We start from the raw sequence: 22,612 nt of genomic DNA on the forward strand, positions 1-22,612 counted from the left end.
GGCATGGTTCATAATTTCTAGCTCCTAGGGGCTTCAATTTGAGAGTCCTAATGTCCTGAGACTTACCTTGGGTTAGACAGAAGGAACTACTTCGACAGTTAATTTCATGCAATCTCAAGATTTTTTAGTTTGAAGGGTCTCATAGGCAAGTGTCTCATTTTCCAGAGGAGGAAACAGAGTCAGGTGACTTACGTAAGTCCCACAGCTGCTTACTGACACAGCACAGAGTTAGAGTCTGGGTCTTCAATCACCAGTACTGTTTCTCCCCCAGGACTGTTGCAGAACAGAGGTCCTGGTTGTTGGACCGAACGGGGAAGAGCTTCCCCACCTAGCCTATTCTCAACCACGCTCCTTCCTTCAAAGACTGTTCCAGATTCCTTCTCTGAATGCTTAATCATCATAACCTTTGTTATCAGTCAACACCCTCTCTCCCCGCCGAGTCAGAGAAAGCTTGTGGAGAAGCTCACACCGAGTAGTACTGATTGGACCTCGAGATAGACTTCTAGTTCCGCCCTCCATTTAAATGGTGGCCATTTTCTTAAAAAAGCTTCATGAATTTGTCCTAATGATATGGTTGGCCCCGTTATCCAGAACTTCGAATTCTTAGAACTGCCGGCCAGTTGTGGAGCACTTCGTGTTCTTGCTTTATCCCATCTCTTCCTAGCAAGTAACTCCGACTTTCCAATTTTGGCCCACTCTCCCTCACCTCTGGGCTCGGGGGCCCTACTCACCATAGTAAACGCCAAAGAGGGTTGCAGCTCCCACAAAGGCTCCCAAGAACTGGGCTCCCACATAAAAAGGGAATTTGAACCATTTCATTCGTCCGAAGAGACACATTGCAAAAGACACGGCTGGGTTGATGTGGCCACCTGCAAGAAAGAGAAGATGATGAGGGATGTTAGCAGCAGGCCAGGGAGAACTAGTACACAGAAAACCTCACCTAGAGACCTCAGGCAGAGCTCAGTCTTCTTGGTAGAGAACTGTGTGAAGAGACAGAGGCTTAGGGGTGTGTGTGTATGTGTGTGTGTGTGTGCTTGAACGGGGAGGAACGGGAAACCAATAACTCCCATGCATCATTAGACACTGTCTAGGAAGGTTAGCTTTCTGGAAAGGAAGTCAGATGTGGGAAGAGGCTCGTACTCAAGAGGTTCATTTTCTATCTCTGTCATTCTGGGATGTTCATTTGAAGAGTATACTTTGTGTGGAGCGGAAATCAGAGTCACTGTCAATGTGCCCACGTGGAAATCTGGACCTTTGGGATGGGGACATAGTTGTGAACAGAAGGTAATGATGATGATGATAATGATGATGATGAAGATGAAGGAGGAGGAGGAGGAGGAGGAGAGAAGAAGAAATTTCACCATTTGACTCTCTCCAGAACCTATAGGCCGGCTTGTTTCTGGAAGGCCTCCCCCCGTGAAGAAAGCAATGTTCTTCCTGAGTCTCTAAGCCAAATTGGCCTCCACGGAGTGGTTCTCACTGCTGGCTAAGCCACAAGGGTCCTTTCTTCTCCTGCCCCTGCTCATATCAGGGGCTGATATGAGCAAGAAAATGCCAATAGGTCAAAGCATGGGTGATTTCCTGAAGCCTTACAAACACCTCAACTGGTTTGTTTTACATTTATTTATTTATTTATTTATTTATTTATTTATTTATTTATTAAATCTAAGAGAGCCACAATTCTGGAGACCAGCAGGAGCACCACTTACTAAGCAACTACTGGGAACAGGGGTTAGGAGAGAGGAGCACACAGGCAGTGGAAAGTTCCCGAAGCCAGCCCCGTTTCTCTTTTCCCGAAGGCTGTTAGGCTGTTTGGAGAGGAGCCGCCACCCAGCCGGCGCAGAGGGATCCATTGTGAAAGGACAAGGGCCTATAAGAAATCAGCTCCAATCAAAACACCTCCCCTGAGAGGAGTCCGCTAGTGCGAGAGCTATGTGTTTGGCAAACTCCTCTTCCAAAATAAAATGTCCTGCAGGTAGCTTTCTGCTTTTCAGCCCCTCCGAAGCACTCTGAGGCAGTGCTCATTCTTCATCTCGGACTTCACACAAGGCAAGGCACGCAGTAGGTGTTCAAAACATGACAGTTGAGTCAGTAAATCATCAGACGCCCTTATTCGGGTAGCTCAGACTGCGGAGGCCCGCTGAGAGGGACAGTTGTTTGGGAAGCAGAGAGGGTGTGTCTGGGAAGTTGCCTTGCAAAGCAACAGGAAGATTTCTCCTTGCAAGGATGAGGGCTCGGCCTGGCTCGCTGCCGGCAAAGCAGAGAAGTGTGGTGGAAAGAACACGAGTGCTGGACTCGGGGAGTGCCACCCTCAAGTCTGGACTCCGTCCGGGTTGTTGTGACGATCCGATGATTCATAAGAGAACCCAGGGTGGAGCTGGAGCCCACCAGGCCCGAGATGAAAGTCAGCAGAATGAACGCTTTCACGGGGCAGCTCTAGGCAAGTCGCCTCCTTTCCCACACTCACAGACCATTCTGTGCTGGAGACAACCTTAATATTTTATTTGTCATGATGCAGAGCTCTTTTAAGAATTTATATGGCTTATAAAATGTTACATCAAAAACAGCCACAGTACAAGGAGGCAGCATAAACACTTAATGTTGGACGTTGCATCATGAATGGGGGTGTCGTGAGTTCTGATCAGCCACATTTGAGGGGCAGACCGCTGGCATGTTCACAGGGAAGAAGGGTGTGGCAACTTCCTTCCAGGAAGGTAATGCTTCATGTTGCAAAATCAGTGTCAGTTGACTTCACTAGTTTGTGACCGCAAAATGGGATCTTGTTTGTGTTTCGGCCCCCTGTACGCTGGTTACTTTGGGGATCCTCAAAGAGGGCCTCTTATGTGCTCGCAAACCAGCCTGTTAGCTGCAGCTGCAGGAGAAAGTCACCTCCCCACACAGTCTTCCCGTCCCATTCCTGTGGCTGCTGAAACCAATACTGATGTCTGCGTGGGTGTCAGCGGTGGGCTGGTGTATGGTGTCTGCATGTGCCCAAAGCCAGCAGTCCTCCAGGAGTCTGAACAGCGCTAGGTTCCAGAGATGGCGAGATAAGCTTCCCTTCCGGCCCAATGCTGCCTTGTGTCAGCCAGGCTCAGAAACTGCTCTACTTGTATTTTGGGGTCTCACAGACTCTCGTGAACAATTTGCTCAGCTCTTAACCCTCATCTGGAAAGAACCTCGAGTAGAAATACTCCCAACAGGCTCTAGCCCTCACCCTCTGAGCACAGGGGCTTACCCCCAGTCCAGGGCCCAGAAGGGAAGACTTCATGCCATCTCCACCCTCTCTTGCCCTTCCTGCTGGTCTCTGCCCTTTTTTCCCTATGTGGACTGCCCAAATCCCCGAGCGTATCAATAGATGCGAACAGACGTGGGCCACATTGGTGATGAAAGCTATTAGCTACACTGGTAGGGTCTGTGACAAATTTCTTCTAAATAACTGTGCGATGATGTTCAATTCAGGGTGTTACGCAGGTGAAAGATTCCAAAAGCATGTCTCTACCTAAAAAAATAAGCCCACATTTATATCCCCCAGTTTGTGGCCACCAGCCGGGGTGAACGTAGCGGGAGCACATAAGGGGCAGCAGCGGGGTGTCCTGCAAGCTGTGATCTGCGTCTGCTGCCGAGGCCTGCACTATAGTTAGGCCGGTCCCCTGCCTGCTCTGGTGTTTAGCAGGCACGACAGTGCGGGATCACAGCAAACACTTGACGATACTGTGAACATAAACGCTGTCATGCCAAACAAATCACACGCAGAGGCATCTCTAACCGGGGCCGCCGCAGAACCTGTCTCTGTGCTACGGAAAGGGTGGCAGCCGGCGGATGAGTGTTCAGGTGCCCGCGCTACGGGGCTCCCAGGGGGTCTGGGCAGCCATTCTTCAGTGTTCCAACGGCAGCATCTGGCACCAGGCCAGCTGGCTTCATTGCAGAATCCTCCGCCAGGACCGTTCTGCCCAAAGGCCCTGCCTGTCATGTCACAGCCTTCCCATAACGGACCACTGCCAACACTGCGTAACGGTGGGGACAGGAGCTTTGCTGTCGTGAAGACCTGGGTCAAGTCGTTGCTCTGCCTCTTTACCGGCTGTGGGACTCTCGCCATTTTCCTAATACTTCGGAGCTGCAGGTTTCTTGGTGGAATGGAGACAGGAGCACCTGCCGCAGAGTGCTGCTGTGGAGAAAAGGGGGCAGAGCGTGCAGAGCGGCCCGCACAGGGCACCGCGCGGGCTTCCCCTTCTTCCCTCAGCCTTAGCACGCTTGCCTTAGCGTTCTGACCGGGCTGCTGAAAGATTCTGAGCGCCTTTGAGAACTGCATCGTTTCTACGGACCTCTCCCGAGTTCCCAGACTGCATTCATTTTGCTTCTCAGAACTTTGTGAACGGTTTCTCATCAGCCCACCCCTCGGGGCGGAATTCGACCAACAGCACTGTTCAGTGAGAACCCGCACTTCCACGAAAGCACCAGCCGTTTTGCAAGTGGCCTAGGCTTCTCTGATTGCTGTGCGTAAAGGTCCAGGGACTTGCCTCTGTTGGAGTGATCTTCCCTGGGCTTCGCACAGGGTCTCTAGGAATGGCTCCCAAGCATGGGGTAGAAACAGGCAAAAGATCATACTGACGGATGAAGAACAGAAAGCAGTGGCTCGGTTTAGGAATCAGCCGGTTCAGGGGTGCGTGGGTGGCTCAGTTGGTTAAGTGTCTGCCTCCAGCTCAGGTCATGATCTCAGGGTCCTGGGATCGAGCCCCTAGTCAGGCTCCCTGCTCAGCAAGGAGTCTGCTCTCCCTCTCCCTCTGCCCTTCACTCCTCTCATGCTCTCTGTCGTGCACACAAATAAATAAATAAATAAACAAAATCTTAAAAAAAAAAAAAAGGAATCATCCAGTTCTGAGTCCTAATCCCCATCTCTTGTCTCTTGCTAAATGTCTTTTGCACAAGTTCACTTATCGCTTGTTGGCCATTTTGATTTTAACATCTATAAAAACAGAATTCAATACATATTCTTACAGGGTTGTTGGGATCAAAATAAACTGGGGTATGTAAAGCCCCAACGCTGTGCTAGCACACTGGAATGGCTGCATGAACGGCAGCTATTATTTCTATTACTTACCCGAGACACCTCCAGTCACATAAATGGCCATTACAACTGCCATGGCAAATCCAACATTGATGGTGACAATTCCTCCAAAGAGTCCTCGACTGAGGATAGCTTGGGCGACAGAGCCACATCCAAGGACCTGGAATGAGAGGAAGCTCAAGTAAGTGGAAAAATCCACTGCCAATGACAATGGAAAGTCGCATGCGCAAGAAATATGTTTCAAGCAAGCGCGTGGATTGGGCTGCCTCTGACTTCACGCAAATCAAATTATAACGATCCAGCTAGGCACAGACAGCAAAACGGTGATCCCAAAGCTGTATTGGGATTACAGATGAGTTTTGCTGGGCCGGCAGCGTTAACATTCTTCCCCCACCTGTCAATTGGGTAATTTCACACACTGATCCAGGATTCTGGCTCTTAGTTTAAATCAAACTTTTTATTTTGAGGCAGTGGTAGATTCCCTTGTGGTTGTAAGAAATAACACAGAAAGATCCCATGTACTTTTTACTTTCTGGTTCCTTTTAATCACTCATAAGATCTAGCAGCCTCAGGGAAGTAATTTCCTGGGGCAGAGTAGCGGTGGGCCACTCCCTTTAAACGGAGCCTGCATGCTCAGTCACTTCACTGCCCTCAACGTGGGTCTCCTTCCCAGTCCCTGGAGGGGAGCTGGCAAGCCCTGCTCCAGAAGTTTCCAGCACAAGCCGTCTCAGGCTCACAATCAGATGCACATCGGACAAGTGGAAGGACCACGGGTACCACGTACAAGGGCATGGGAAAGAGCGCTTGATGTGCAAGAAAACAAAGGCAAACTGGAAGGGGGAGAGACTTGGCAATCAAGCCCTCTTCAATCCCGTGTCTTTTTTCTCTGAGGGAGCAGAGACGGCCAAACTCACTGCGGCTCGTATTCCCTCCAGCACCGAGCACGGAGCCGTGCTCATAGGAAGCACTCTGCAAACAGCTGTACGGTGAAGAGCAAGTAAGACCGTGAGTCTCCCACAGTCCTGCGCTGTAGAGGATACTGTGGAGAATGGGATCAGTATTCAGAAATGTGTTGTACGTCCACTCAGCAGAGTGGTCTGCCGCTATATCTTCGAATGACGGAGGTCTGTGTGTCCAGAGGGAAAGATCCCCCATAGGTATTATTAATTTTTAAGAAAAGATGCAGAGCAGTGTTAAGGCACACTGCCAGTTGTATTCAAAACACATTAGATGTATTTCTTTCTGTATGCATGAGCCGTCTTTATGAACGCAAAAGAGCAAGAGATGGTATTGGGGCGGGGGGGGGGGGTGCTAGATGGCCAGGGCAGATACTGGAAGAAAACTTTTCATTGCATATCTTTTTTTTCTTTTTTTACCATGTGCTTTAGTCTGTTTGTACCTCTATAAAATACCACAGACTGGGTGGCTTGTTCACAACGGACATTTATTTCTCATAGTTCTGGAGGCTGGTGGTCCAAGATCAGGATGGCAGCGCCGTCAGGTGAGGGCCCTCTTCCAGGTTGCACACTTCTCTGTCGCATTGTCACAGAGCAGAACGGGCAAGCAAGCTCTCTTGGAAGTCTTTTATAAGGGCACTAATCCCATTCATGAGGGCTCTACCCTCACGTCCCAGTCACCTCGCAAAGGCCCCACCTCTAATACCATCACTGTGGGCATTAGGTTTTCAGCAAATGAATTTTGGGGGAGGGGGGACACAAACATTCTGACTGTAGCGCCATGTAGTTCCTAATGTTTAGAAAATGGGTCCTATATACTCACTGAACAACCAATCAAAACCATTTAATCATGGTCCATGAAGGAAACATTTGTTGAGGGAGTATTATTTGGAAAGACAGAATGGTCACGTGCAATTCTGTAACAAGTAAGTAACAAGAAAGTAACAAGACAATGAACGGCCATCAGCCATCTTCATGCTGTGGTTTAAAGAGCGAGTGTGGTCCTGGAGGAGAAAGTTCTGGACTGTAGGATCATTAAGTCATAGTTCTTTTTATGTTGAATTGGCCAAATTTTTTCTAGAATACACAGCCCAGCTTGGGTTTCATAACAAAACAGCAACCGACATCAGGAAGGGCTTAGCATCAAGAAATGAATATTATTTAAGGGCATACGAAGAAAAGTTTCAGAAGCAAATATGTGTAAGGAAAAAGAGATTAAGAATGTGGATGCTTCTTATCACGAAAATAATAACCAGCCATTGTGTGTCTCTTCACAAAAGGATGAGAAGGGAAGTCTGAGCCTGAAATATGAGAGGTCGCACGTGAACAATTTCCTGACAGCGATGAATTAATTTTAAATAGCTCCCCCCCAGGGTGCCTTTGTGAGGTCTTTCATAGAAATATAATTTACAAACAATAATTTAATACATATAGAATGATTTTAGTTTATTCCTCCCTGAAGGCAGAGAAATTATCTTGATCCTTCAACAGCTTCTGTAATCCCCAATTCTAAGACATATTGCCTCATCTCCATTCCACCTGCTAGACAGTAGGGTTAAGTAGGTGGGCTTGACATCTTGAGGGGAGCCTTTGGGCTACATATCACACATGCACAGGCTGGGCTCCAGACCCTGCAGTGAATCCTAAAGAAGGTCATAGTAGTAACATGTTCCCTTTCCCTTATTCAAAAACATCGCCTGGGTCCATTTCATAGCCTATCAATTCCACTTAGACGTGACCTAATTTTTTTCTAGAATCCCTATCTATTATAATAACTCTCTGAATTCAAACCACCACCACAATTGCTTTCTTTTTAATTTAAAGCCAATTAACTGCCCTGTATGCTTCTAAGCTAACTGCCCTATAACTTCTAAGCTAACTGGCATTTTGACAGCATCATCTGAAAAGAGGAATGAAATGTTACTGACAGCTGACATGACCTGATGATTTAGACAACTGAGGGTAAGAGGAGACACATCCAGACACGGCCAGTCCTGACATATTACTGCTTTCTGTAGAAGCGCCTTCCCTCTTTTGAGGTCTGATGCGTGTGTGTCCGTGCTAGTCTAGAGCGGGCAGAAAAGCTTTAAATGGCCTGGGCGGGTTCAGGGAGGCCTCTGCCCTGTCAAATTTCACCATGATTAATACTCCCCTCTTCCACCCTAGATCCTGAAATTGTTTTTTTGTTCTTTCCTCAGGAGGATAATCGATGCTGTGTGCTGCAGGAAAGGAAGGAGGAGAAATGAACAGTGTGGGGACTTCAGTGACCTTCGTCACAAATCACCACCCAGAAGAGTTCAGCCCAGATTTACATCATTGGTTTTTATTTTAATTTTTTAAAAGATTTTAATTTATTTATTTATTTGAAAGAGAGCCCGCGAGCATGAGCACACACGAACAGGGGGAGGGGCAGAGGAAGAGGGAGAAGCAGGCTCTCTGCAAGGGGCTAGATCCCAGGACCCTGGGATCAGGACCTGAGCTGAAGGCAGACACTTAACTGACTGAGCCACTCAGATGCCCCTACATCATTGGTTTTTAATTTTAAAATATATTTATTACAGCTTGAAAGGCAATGAAGAAGTCAGGTAACTACCTTCTAGTATCATCCCTTGCCTGCCTCCTCCCACCTGCATCCACAGCACCAGGGAAGCCGACCTTGGATATCCTAAAGTACTGCGGCCAGATTGCTGGGGAATTGGTCACCTACTCTGGTTTCCTTTTTCTGTGTGCCCAGTATAATTTTTTCCCTTCCAAAATGGGAGAATTGTTCTTCATGGTATTACTGAGAGAATTTCCAACATAATTCCCTGTCCTCACCTTTAAACAAACCGCCCTACCATCCCCCTTCTTAGATACAGAAAGAGCTTATTATCATATCCAGCTTTCCTCAATTTTCTGGTCCCCCTACCTGGAAAGCTGTTTTGGACCCATCACCCATTCATACTCTGGCCACACCTAACCTGTGTTCTCTGAAAATCACTTATACTGTCCGTATTATACAATTAGTGCTTAGTTGTTTTCCAAGTGCCAGTTCTTGGTCTCCTTATCTAGAAAACAATCTCTAAGATTCCTTTCCATACCAACGGCAAACAATACGCTGGCCTGTTTTGTTTCATTCTGTTTCCTTGGGTGTTGTGTTTCCCAAGTCCACCACCCCCCTTCCTGTGCCGGTCACCAACACACCTTCAAGTTCTCTTCCACCTTCTCGTCAGGATCTGGCGTCTGCTCAAGCTAGCTTCCTTCTCCAGGAGAGTTAGAAAACTCACAGAACCATGTAGAGGAGGGAAGGTGTTACAAATCACGGATCTAGTCCTCCTTGTGCCCTTCACTGTGCCCCCAAAGCTCATTTATCTCTCATTCATATTTGCCCAATAGCTTCACCAAGCTTTCTCTTCTCTCATCAGCCCAACCCACCAACCCCCTTTCTGCAAATAACACCACCTTCTCCTTGACCCAGCACCTGTAAGTTGCCCTGAAGATTGGTGGCAATTTAGAATATCATATAAACATTGTGTCCCAGTTACCTAGCACTACGTAACTACCCCCCAAACTTAGTGGCTTAAATGATAACATTTATTTTGCTTGCGAATCTGGAATTTGGACAAGGCTGGGCGGGGCATCTCATCTCTGCTCCATTTGGGGTCAAGTGTGATGGTTCAAAGTTGGAGGATTAGAATGATCGGAAGGCTAACACATTCACATATTAGTGGTTGATATTGGCTGTCAGCTGATGCCTTGGCTGGAGTGTTGGCCAAAGAACCTACAAATGGCCTCTCCATGTGGCCGTTTATAACACAGTAGCTGAGTTCCAACGGTGAGCACCATGGAGTCTCCAGAGCCTGCGGTCTCAAACCCTGCATGATGTTCTCTCCTCAGCCTCAACACTACACTGGTTCTGAACCCAATGGCACACACACTGGACTTCACATAGACATTTTCCCTAGGACATCCTAAATAGGTGTTCTCTGGTCTGTGTTGGATCCCCGTGAGACATAGGGAGCTCATTACCACATCAGGCATCTAGTTCTATATGTTTTTTATTGTTCCAGTGGCTAGGGAGTCTTTCCTTAAAGGAAGCTGGAATCCTCTCTCCTGTAATTTCTGTCCATTAGCTCTATGCCCATTCTCGGGACCATAAAGCATAAGCCTCTTCCACATGCCAGGCCTTCCAGTAAATGGAGGGAGCGTAAGATCCTCTCTGAGTTCTCTTTCCTGGATGCCTGTCTCTTCATCTTTGATTCCTGGTGAGTCTCACCCAGTCGAGCTCTGGGTTGTCAGCATCCCTCTTGAAACACAGAGCCCAGAAATGGACACAATTCTCCCATATGTGTACAGGGTGTTACAACCGGGTAATTCACCCTTTACCTCCTGCTAGTTGCTTCTACTGCCACCTAGTGGGGCTCTCAGGCACAGGAGGTACTTTAACTGTTTACGTATCTGTGCCCGGTTTTCCCAATTTTATAAGGTACTCGAGATCCTGTATGAAACATCTTTGCCTCTGTAATAGCATCTACTATATTGGCGGTAACTAAATAACTGGATCCTGGGTGCCATTTCCAGGTATGACAGTCGGTGTCTGTGTAAATGACCCTTCTCAGTGTCAGTTTGATCATTAAAGCACAGTAATGATACCGGCCAGGCTCGTTTCGTAGGATAGTTTAGTGAAGGTTCAAATGGGATAACAATAACGAAAGCACTGTTTAAACAATAAAGGGCAATGGCCAGTGCAGGATATTGTTGCTTTTAGTATAAACTCAAAAGGAAAACCCCAATTTAGGGTGAATAAGTTAAGACGAAGGGACTCATGAACTTAACCGCTGACTCACTGACTGGCAATAAAAACAGGGAGAAAACCACATCTGTGACAGATATTAGAAATAGTTGCTGTTTCATTCCTAGTCATGGGATCAAAATTTGCAGAGGAGGGGAAATGGGAAGCTGGCAAGGGCTTCATGTTGTTTTGCCTATTTGTGATTGCTCTTCAAAGATGAGTCCCTTCATAGTCGACGAGATGTTAGCGGTTTTGGTGGGAAAGCCACACTAGAAAAGAGGAGCGGGTAACTACTGCTGCTCTTCTCAGGTGCCATGTGTGGCAGGAACTGGAAAAGGAACTTTGGTGGAAAAGCAGAAGGACCTTTGAAAGGCAGAATTCCTACGAAAGACTGACTGGCGACTAGTCATTCTCAATCATCCAGGGCAAACAAGCTGGAGTCATTTGGTATTTCCTCCTCTCCTCTTCCTTTGCCATCCATAGCCAATCATTCTCGAATCTTCGGAGGCTTTTTCTGCAGCCCCCAACCAGCGTCTCCACCCCCAGTATCTCCCCACTCAGGGACCATGCCAGATGGAGCACGACTTAACCCACCGCTCCCCTGACCACTACTCAGGAAATGGCAGCACGAACCCTCCCCCTGGTACTCAGGGCTCTCAGGGTCTTGCCTCGTGACCCCATCCACTTCATGCCCAGTATTCTTCAGCATAAATCTGCATCAGCCAGGTTGGCATCCCTGTCGCTTTGAGGCCTTTGAGCTCATGACACTCATTCCCACCCAGCACGCCCTCATGCTCTACCTTCTAGCAGAATGTCCCTTGTCTGTCCTTTCTGCAGCCAAACTCAATGTACTCCTGACACTGAGCTAAAATCCTACCCTTTCTGTGGGGCTTTCTTTTGACAACTTAAGCCCTCAGGGGCCTCTTCTGCTTCTTCTACTATGTCTTTGCAGTGGCATTTCATTACATCCCACCTTGCCTCGGGTCACGCCCACCAAGACTGTAGTGTCCGCCGCAGCAGGCCATGCCTCTTTATATTCCATCTCCAACAACAGCTGATGGAATATATGAAAATATCTAAACATAAGCGGGGGGGGGGAACCCTGTGTAAATGTCTTTTCAATAGAAACAGGGGATAGGATGTGAGAAGTGGGAGGTGTAATTTCTAAGAAATCTCAGCTGGGTTGCTGGGAAGTTCCCAGTTGAGCCATGACCCCTATGACAAGCTGATTACTGGACACAACAAAAAACCTAAAGGAAAGGAGAGGTAAAGAGATAAAAGTGATTATCACAAACAAATGCTGGGATGGGGAGAATCATAAACCTACAGACTTTATTTCATTTGACCATTCTCAAATCTCTGGGTATCTGTTACCTCTTTTGGAGTGCAAGCTGAGATGTTCCCAACATGGTACACAGTGCATAATAGACACTGAACAAATATCTGTTCGGTCAGTATGTAAAACCTGAGCCCTTTCGGGAAAGCAGCAGTTAATAAAGGCCAGGGATTCTTTAGAAAATGTTTGCTAATGCATGCAACGTGAGGCCAGGGATCACGAGGGGACCTTGTGATTATTGCGAGGGGTCTGCGATTCTCTGCGCACATCAAACATTGTCCAAAGAAGGAAAAGATAACATGTCTTGTAGCTACCTTTTATAGTTCCGTGTTTTCAGAGCCCATACTGAAAGAACAGCTGAAAGGGTTGCTCGGCAAATATTGTCATGGACTTCGGAGCTAAGGCTGCGTGAAATGTTTGGTGTCTGTACTCATCTGTTTAGGGCAGTGTGGGTAAAGAAATACAAACACCACGTACGTTCTCTGTGCTCAGTCCCGGGCAAAGTGCCTTACCTGTATCACTTCGTCCCTACCAATGTCTGCTCAGCCTCGGAAAAGAGGACAGGATTACTAGCTCCACTTTATGGATGAGCAAATGGAGGCTGAGAGAGGCCACACAAGTTCTCCAGCGTTACACAATAAAAACAAAGGAGACAAAACCTGGATTTGATCCCCGGTCTGTCTTATGCGGAGGGCTGTGCTTTTAACCATTACACACTGGATGGAGTGAGAGGTCCCCCAAGGCAACCAACACCCCCAAGAATTCATGGCAATATTCAGGGAGACCAGTGAGGTCCCACAGGATGTGGGGTCGGGGCCCCAGCTTTCCCATCTGCACGCTGCAAGTGAAGGGCTGTCCAGGAGTGTTGAAGGACTTGGAGACCCAAACAGCTGTCTGTTACCCATCTACCCGGTATAAAAAGCCACATTGTCAGTCTGAGGAGAAATGACTGAGGATGAAGCTCATTTGCGAATCTTGTAATTCTCGTTTTTGTGCCAGGACAGGTGGCTTTCCTGGTGACAACACGTGGTCACTCTGGTTCAGAAAAATACCCAACACTTGTGCTTTTTCACCAAAGCTTCCAATGACCTAGGGAAACATCCTCTTCAGCCCCATTTGCCTCCTTTCTCAGAGGTCAGTGAGACAGGCTGGCGATTAAGCGCAGCTTTTCGGTTTACACAAAACCGAGTTCACTGAGTAATATTTGCTTCCTTTCTAGCTTCCGCTGCGTAGACAGCTTTCACTAGATGACTGAGCGCTCACCAGGAGAATACTAGACCAGAAAGCCCATCAAACCTTTTCCTCTTGTTCTTTTTGGCTTGCTCCTTTTCTCATCGTGTCTCCCAGCTTTGTGGTCAGCAACAGCAGGCACACTCATGCCCCCAGTGTTGACCAAACCTGCCCGGCACTGGAAGTGAGTGGGCTGACATAATGGTGGGTCAGGCCTTTCTGCACAGACGATCCACACCCACGAGCCGCACAGATTTCCTGTGGCACTAGCCAGCGTAGCCAGAGTCTGGGGACTTCATAGCACCCACATCTGTTCTCAACACCAAGACCCAGGAAGCCAAGCAATCCCCCACTCCCACTTGCCCCTTTAACCAGAGCCAAAGAAGTAACCCAAGTAGCCATTGCTAATAAAATGTCCCCATAGCGTCCAAGCTCACCTGGCTAGTGTTTACTTATTACCATTCCCTTGAAAACTTTTCTAGGAAGTGAGTGTCCTTTAATCTGGTGGTGCCAGTCTGGGGCATGGCTGCTCTGAGTCACGTGGGCAGCAACAATGGGACCCAAGAATGTGAGTCATGTATGGCTGTTGACCTTGTGCATTGCTGCTGGTCTTCTTGGAAATCGGTAAGCAATATACTTTAGATGAAAAATATCCTTCAGTAGAAAATTTGTCATTTGATGTAAATGTTCGCAAGACAGAAGTCAGCATTAAAAGAGTGTATCGGGGGCAACATTTGTATTTTAAATAAGCTGATTTGTTTTAAAATAATTTTGTGTTTAAATAAACTGATTTGTTTACACACACACACACACACACACACACACACACAAATTACAAATACTCTCTTTTAGTCCCCATAATAACTTGACGGGGAGGAATACCTCGCTGTTTTCATCCAAAGAAACCTTGAGACAAAGAAATTAAGTAATTTGTCCGAGGACACACAGCTAGTGAAAAGATCTTTTGGAACCTAAAATTAACATTTGTGTCCAAAGGTTGTGTTTTTCCACTTAAACTAAATTGCCCTCAACTGTACCTGAGCCAAATAAGTAGTTTCTTCAGATTTGTGCTTTAGAAGTCTGTCTTTCAAAAAGTGAAATTGGAGGAAACGAAGATCCTCAAATCTACAAGTAGCCCTAATTGGAATTTGGCCGTCACTCAGCCATTCCTTCCTCCCTTCATTTATTCCTCCATATATAGGTACATTCGAAAATTCTCGGTGCCATGCGTGATGCCTGGTGGTAGCAGAGATGCAAAAATAATCATATACAGGTCCTCTGAGAACTCAGAGACTGGTAGGAAAGGTAAGATAGCTGAGAACTGGTAAGAAAAGTATAGATGAAGGGTGGTACTGTTATTTAATATTGAAGGCTTGTTATTAAAAAAAATGCCTTAAGCATTTACGCCTAGGGAAAGTGTACATGAAGACGTGGTTTTGTAATTTTGCCTTACTAACTAGGTGATGGTTATTTTGACATTTAAGTCTCCAAATTCTTGAGTCATTTGATTACTATCCCAAATTATTGAATCATCTGACATAATACTATTAAATCTGAGACATATAAATATATGCACATGACAGATTGTCCTCATGAGAAACTTGATTTAAATTATATGAGATCAAGATTTCTCTTCTGATACTGCCTGAAACAAAAATGGTTTTCACATGGTGCACCTGGGTGGCTTGGTCAGTTAAGCACTTGCCTTTGGCTCAGGTCGTGATCCCAGGGTCCTGGGATGGAGGTCTGTGTTGGGCTCAGTGGGGAGTCTGCCTCTCCCTCTGCCCCTCTCCTTGCTCCTGCTCCCTCTCTCTCTCTCCAATAAATAAATAAAATCTTTTAAAAAATGTTTTTCACACTATTGCCTCAATCAGTTTTGACAGGTGTTAGGACGGGAAAAGAAAAGGACAACAATCTTGCATGTAGGAATTAGATTTCCCATAGCCAGGCCTCTTAAAACAGATGATATTGAACAGAAGGCTCAGACCCTCACAATCTCTCCATTTGCCCTTTTCTGGTGAGCATAGTTTGTCTTTGTAGAACACGGTTAAGGACACCTTTAGAGCAGAGTCACAAACTGGTGGTCCATGGCTGGAGACAGCCTATGAGTGGGATTGACTCAGAGATATGTTTGCTTGGCCTACATGGTGCTTTTTTTTTTTTTAATTTTAGAAATTGTTGCCAGTATTTAAAAAGGAAAAATTGCATAGAACTTTTAACTTCTGACCATTTTTGAAAAACTTGAAAATCTGATAAAAACCCACCCCGTTCCTACTCGGCCACAGTGGAGACAGCCTGGGTGGCAGACATGTCCTAAGACGGGACATACACTCCTCAATCCCACCATATCCACTTCTCTCATACATGTGACCTGCCTCATCTCAGTAAGCTGTGGGGCTGCTCACTCCCGTCTGAAGGCCTGGGAGGAGAAACCCATTTAGCTTCTGGTGCCAGTGACTTGTTGGCCCCACAGATGGCGTGGTGATAACATCTCTGGGATGAGGTAGCAAGCCTCTCAGTTTCCGGAGGGGGACTCTGTGGCGACCTTCAAATAAAGGACTGACTACGGGCATGACTTTGGCTAAGGTGGCAGTGATAGGGAGACCAAAAACCCAGTCCCCACTTTTGAGATGGGAGTCACTTTGGGGCTTTCAGGGGTTCCCCCCTCCTATAAACATTTTGCTTTTTGTGACTGGAGAGGAAGGAGAACAAATGCCAGTCTGCCAGTACATTCTCTGCAAACCTTGGCCCTCCAGCCCGTGCTGTAGGTATATGTTACCAGAAGTCCTACATCTCACCTATCATACGTCTACTCAGTTTATGTGATTACATCCACTGGAACACATAATGATAATAGTAACAACAACAACTCCATGTTTATTGAGTGCTTTTTATGAGCTAAGCACTTTCCATACATTAGCCCATTGGTCCTCAGCCCTGGGAGTCAGCCCTGGGAGTCAGGTCTGGGAGTCAGCCCTGGGAGTCAGGTCTGGGAGTCAGCCCTGGGAGTCAGCCCTGGGAGTCAGGTCTGGGAGTCAGGTCTGGGAGTCAGCCCTGGAAGTCAGCCCATTGGTCCTCAGCCCTGGGAGTCAGCCCTGGGAGTCAGCCCTGGGAGTCAGCCCTGGGAGTCAGGTCTTCTTACTTCCTCCATTTCACAAATAAGGGAATGAGGTTTTTAGAGGGGTTAAGAAAATTTCTCACACTCACATGGGCAGTCAATGATGGGGCCCAGGTCTGACTACACATAATTCTGACCACTGGACAGGTGAATAAACAAACATTTATAGCATGTATACCACACTGTCGTGCCTATTACCTGCCAACATCTAATCTGCATTTCAAAAGTGGAAGACTGGAAAGAGACAACCAAGAAACAGACTCTTAACTCTACAGAACAAAGGGATGGTTACCAGAGGGGAGGTGGGTGGGGGGATGGGTAACACAGGTGATGGGGATGAAGGAGGGCACGTGTTGTGATGAGCCCCGGGTGATGTATGGAAGTGCTGAATCACTGTATTGTGCACCTGAAACTTACGTTGCACTGCGTGTTAACTAACTGGAATTAAAATAAAGACTTAAAAAGTAAAAGGCTGGACAATTTGACAAAATTCATATTGCTAATTAGTGGCAGAATCTGAACCTGGAGCCAGATTTTTGGATTCTTACTTCTGTGTTCCTCTTCTGACAACTGCTACTGTTTCTGTGGGTCTGCTTGTTCCCTTTCTTAGGACAGAATGCATATTTATGTATGGCTTTCCAGTCAGTTAGTTTTCCAATTGGAAAATAAAATTTTCTCAGTCATAACCAAATAGTCACAAAAAAAACCCCAAGACTGAAACCTGGACATTCTGGTTAAAAATAAAGTATTTGGTGGCACACAGCCTGAGAGAATATCAGGATAAGATCAATCACCACTCAAGAACCAGCTGTACTTGAAAAGAGATGATATTAGAGCAGGCTCATAAAAACAGAGGAATCTGAGATTTGAGAACCAGGTGAATGGGCAGATGGCCAACCTCAGAGATCTCTGAGTAGAAAAGAGTACCAAGAACAAAATTGGGCCTCAGAAATATAAGGTGATTAAACACCATTATTTCTCACAAGCTAAAAAGGAAAATGCTCTCTTTTTCTGACCTATATCATAGGCATTCACATCCCTCAACTCATCCAAATTAATGCTAGCTTGGTAAGAACTTGGTCATGATCCCAGGGCCAGAATAAGGAACTAATTAAGCATTTATTTATTAAGGTGTGAGTGTTCATGTTAGGATAACCATGGTCTGATTATGCTGAATGTGGATGGAGGGCCGCTCAAGAGAGCTCTCCCTTTATTCAGAGTGGTCTAACAATGTTAAGCACACCTTGCGTCACTTTCAGTCCGGAAGATCCCTGAAGACAGAGGAATTCTGGGGCTGATTAGTTTCTTAGATTCATTCCAGGCCCAACAATTCCCAAAGTATGTTCCACAGATCACCTGTTCCATGAGATGCTCCTCCAAAAAAGGGATTTGTGCAGCGGCTGGTCTAATCTGCTCTGTGTCATTCCAATTTTTCTCCAAAAAGACACACAGATGGACAACAGACACATGAAAACATGCTCAGCATCACTCATCATCAGGGAAATAAAAATCAACACTGCAATGAGATATCACCTTACACCTTTCAGAATGGCTACAATCAAAAACACAAGAAAAAACAAGTATTGGTGGGGATGTGGAGAAATAGGAACACTTGTGCGCTTTTGGTGGGAATGCAAGCTAGTGCAGCCACTGTGGAAAACAATGTGGATATTCCTCAAAAAATTAAAGATAGAATTACCATATAATCCAGTAATCGCTCTACCAGGTATTTACTCGAAGAATATGAAAACACTAATTCAAGAGGATATATGCATCCTTATGTTTATTGCAACATCACTCACAACAGCCAAATTACGGAAGCAGCCCAGTGTCGAATGACAGATGAATGGATAAAGAAGATGTGGTGTACAATGGAATATTATTCATCCATAAAAAGGAATGAATCTTGCCATTTGCAGCAACATGGATGGATCTAGAGAGTATAATGCTAAGCAAAATAAGTCAGAGAAAGACAAATACCATATGATTTCACTCATGTGTAGAATTTAAGAAACAAAACAAAGGGACAAAGGAAAAATAGAGACAAACCAAGAAACAGACTCTTAGCTCTAGAGAACAGACTGGTGGTTACCTGTGGGGAGGTGGGTGGGGGGATGGGTGAAACAGGTGAAGGGGATTAAGAGCACACTCATCTCGATGAGCACTGAGCATTGTAGAGAATTGTTCAATCACTATATTGTGCAGCTGAAATCAATATAACACGGTATATTAACTTGACTGGAATTAAAATTTAAGAAAGGGATTTGTGGTCAAGTGAGTCTGGGGACATATATATATTTTATTCCCCTCTTAGAGTTAATAGTGAACATTACAACTCTGCTAAGTCCTATAGTTGAAAAAACGGCTTAACTTGGTTAACCCAGTGTTTTCCAAACATATCTGGGAAGGTCAGCGTATTTTCTTTCACAAATTTTTATTTGCATCTCCTGGAACTAGTGTTCTTTAGAACACATTTTGAGCAACTCCCTAAAACACTTGGAAGGGAGAAATTCTGCTGAGCGAGCTCTTTTAGGGGGAGTAGGGGAGTGAAGAAAATGCACATAAATATGTAAGATGTTTTCAGTTACAAAAGATGTACCATAAAATATAAGGAATTTGTTCCTTTTCTAGCCCAGATTTTATATTTTATTCTTTACAGGAACTACTATCAATACTTTCTGGTAGATTCTGTCAAAAATTGTGTATGTGTGTTTATACAAGTAGGAGTATTTTATATATACCATTTTCTGCCTGCTTTTTTAATAGCTTAATTAATCTTCTCATATCAGCATATAAAAATTGGCCTCATTGTCTTTAGTGGTTATGTAGGTATCCATAAGGACAACATAAGGATGTACCTTATTTCTTTAACCACTTACCTGGTGATAGAGGCATAGGTTTTTCGGGAGGTTTCCTCCTAAGAAAATCTAAACTTCAAAATAGAGGCTAATGCATGTGGGCTGATTCTAGGCTGAGAAGGACTAGGCCCTCGGGTCTTTTTTGGTCTTGGGTGACCAAACCAGGACTGTGTGTCTTAGCATGATCAGTCCATCTATCAAGAGGGGGGCACATTTTGTTGGCATATTTTCTTTAAAGCATTTGCTTTGCTTTGTGGGTTCAGTGGGCTTAGCAATCAGACATGAAATAAGGTGTCCACTAGATGTACAGAGTAGCCTTCATTGTTGGGCTGTTTAGCATTTTGATAAGTTGTCTCACTTTTACGAGGATTCTCTTCCTCCTGGTCCCTCACTTTATGTGGTATCTTCATCACAAGGCTGATGAGTAAAGAGGAGCCAACTTCTGCTCTCATTTCTATGTTCTCCTTTCTTGTCAAGTAATGGGAACATGTTGCAATGGGCTTTGTCACTAAAGAAAAACCAACCAAACCCATTCTGGAAAGTAGAAAACATAAGTACTTCCTCTTTGAAAGTTAATGAAAGCGGCAAGTTTTCTGAGTCAAAATTCAAGCTCAGGGATCGAAAGCAAAGTTCTGTTTGGCAGAATTGTTTGGCTTTAGATATCTGTAGCCTTTAGATCAGTGACCCAGAATGGACTTTTCTCCCCAAGTCCTTTGGAACTCTGAAATTTTCCGGGCTAGTCTGGCCCTTCATGTTCACTGCTGATCAGGGGAAGTCTGTAGGAAAGTCCTCCTTCACCTGGTCCTGACTCAGGCTCTAAGGACTTGAGAACCAGCTTCATTTGGAGAAAACATGGGATTTCCTAATCATTCATGGTCACACATCCCATGTGCAGTAAAGGGAGTGGAGAGCCATTCTTTTGGGAGAGTGCTCTTCCCAAGGGCGTGCACATTCATCAGTCTTCCTTTTCCAGTTCTCCACTTCACAATAATCATTTCTGACTGGTGATATACCTGGGCAACCTAGCAGAAGCAAATGCAAATCTGCTGTAGAAGAATGACTCCGCGGCCCAGGCCATATAGAATTCCCACAGAGAAAAACAAACTTTCCTGAAGAGTTTACAATACAAATTTACAAAACGCTAAAGGAAATGATCCTTTGTCAATGAGAGTTAGTAGGTAAAATAAACAGGATTATTGGCTCCCCTAAAACTTGAGATGACAGAATAATCATAAAATACCATAAATATATTAATTTGGTGAGTTAAAGAGACACAAGAAGTGAACACATAAGAAAAGAAAAGCAATTTTTAAAAAGAACCAAAGAGAACTTCTAGAAATGAAAACATATGAATGAAACTAAAACCTTAATGAGTGTGTTAAACAAAAGATTAGATACAACTGAGTGAAGAATTAGTGAACTGGAAGACAGGTTTGAGACAACTACATAAAATTTATCATGGAGAGATTAAGAGATACAGATATGAGAGAATGGTTAGAGACATAAAGAAAAAAAGAAAGAGTCAAGCATATATGCACACATAATACGACTTCTAAAAGGAGAAAACAGAAAGACTGGGCGAAAGGCAAAGTAATAAAGTTGAGAATTTTCCAGAATTGGTAAAAATTGTGAATCTTTAAATTCTGATAAACAATGCATCCTGAGCACTACGAATAAAATAAAATAACACTAGTCGTATTGCAGTGAAATTTCAGGGGAAAAGAAAGAGAAACTCTTGTTGTTGTTTTTATAATTTTTAAAATTTCAGTATAGTTGACATGCAGTGTTACATTAGTTTCAGGTGTATGACATAGTGATTCAACTTCTCTATAGGTTATGCTATGCTCACCACAAGTGTGGCTACCATGTGTCACCATACAATGCTATTACAATACCATTGACTAGATTCCCTCTGCTGTGCCTTTTATTCCCATGACTTATTCATTCCATAACTGGAAGCCAGTACCTCCCTCTCCCCTTCACCCATTGTGTCCATCCCTTCCCCTTCCCTCTGGCAACCATCGGTTTGTCCTCTGTGTTCACAGGTCTGACTCTGCTTTTTATTTATTCATTCATTTGTTATGCTTTTTTAGATTCTACATTTGTGTGAAATTATATGGTATTTGTCTTTCTCAGTCGGACTTATTTCACTTAGCATAATAACTTCTTGGTCTGTCCATGTTGTTAAAAAAGGCAAGATCTCATCCTATTTTTATGGCTGAGAATTTCTGTATGTGTGTGTGTGTGCTACATAAAGAGAGAAACTCTTAATAGTAATCAGAGAAATTCAGATTAAGAACAAAAATTAGATGAACAACAGACTTGTCAACAGCAACAAGAGACATTGGGATGACACCTGCAAAATGCCAAGCAAAACCAATCATCAACCTAAAATTTATCAGCTAAACATTGAAACTTGAGAGTGAAATAAAGACAAACTCAGGCAAAGACTGAGAAAGTTTATCTCTCACACACACTTCCTGAAAAATTTCCCCAAAGAAAGCTTTTTTACTGCACAAAGAAGGAAACTGCACCTAAAAGAGATGCATGTATGTAGGAATAATTAGCAAATAAACTGATAAATGATAGTGAGTTTAAGTAAGTGATCGCTATTAAAAACACCAATAATAAAAATGAGGGTAGAATTTAAATATCAGGCGATAATGACATGTAAGATGGAGTGGTTGATTACAATCAGGATTTTAAAAAGTTTTCCTGTTGATCAGAAGGAAAGAGATGTTGACTCACTTTAAACTTTGTTAACTCAAGAATACAATTTTTTAAATGTAAATGTAAGTACTTAGAAAGAACAAGCACAGGAGAAAAGGGAGAAATAAAGAAAGCTGATCAACTCGATGAAACAATATAAGAAAGGTAAAAGCAGAAACTACTGAGTGAAAAACAAAGAAACCACATTAAAAATTAGAAAGAGAACATCACCACAGATACAGTAGAGATATTAAAAGCCTTTGCAAATAGTATGAAAAATTATTTCCGAATTATTGCTTTCATTGTTTTGATTTTGAAAATATTAGCGATTTTGAAAAACTACATTTGAAAACACAAGTAAAGTACAGTTTCCTAGGAAAAAATGTAAATTGCTAAAATGTAATTAAGAATAGAGAATCTATAGTCAAGAGTCTCTGATGATTTGTCTCCCTCTCTGATTTCTTCCCATTCAGTTTTCCCTCCCTTTGCCTATGATCCTCTGCACTGTTTCTTATATTCCACATACAAGTGAAACCATATGATAATTGTCTTTCTCTGATTGACTTATT

The 22,612-nt window shown here is 44.5% G+C and overlaps 1 protein-coding gene across 4 annotated transcripts in view; it reads right to left on the reverse strand.

Annotated features, from left to right (window-relative positions):
* The window catches only part of AQP9 (aquaporin 9), a 69,985-nt gene that overhangs the window by 37,987 nt on the left and 9,386 nt on the right, over positions 1–22,612 (reverse strand). For all 4 annotated transcript variants that reach the window (XR_005831975.1, XM_040620592.1, XM_008706025.2 and 1 more), the window contains exons 2-3: positions 5,099–5,225; positions 732–869 (exon numbers count right to left, since the gene is read on the reverse strand). Coding sequence is in view for 3 of the 4 variants with exons in the window: in XM_040620592.1 (XP_040476526.1) it covers positions 732–869; positions 5,099–5,225 (265 nt within the window). In the remaining variant the exon portion in view is untranslated. The remainder of the gene's footprint in view (positions 1–731; positions 870–5,098; positions 5,226–22,612) is intronic.

Source organism: Ursus maritimus, unplaced genomic scaffold (assembly GCF_017311325.1).
Source record: "Ursus maritimus isolate PB19 unplaced genomic scaffold, ASM1731132v1 scaffold_35, whole genome shotgun sequence".
Lineage (NCBI taxonomy): Eukaryota > Metazoa > Chordata > Mammalia > Carnivora > Ursidae > Ursus > Ursus maritimus.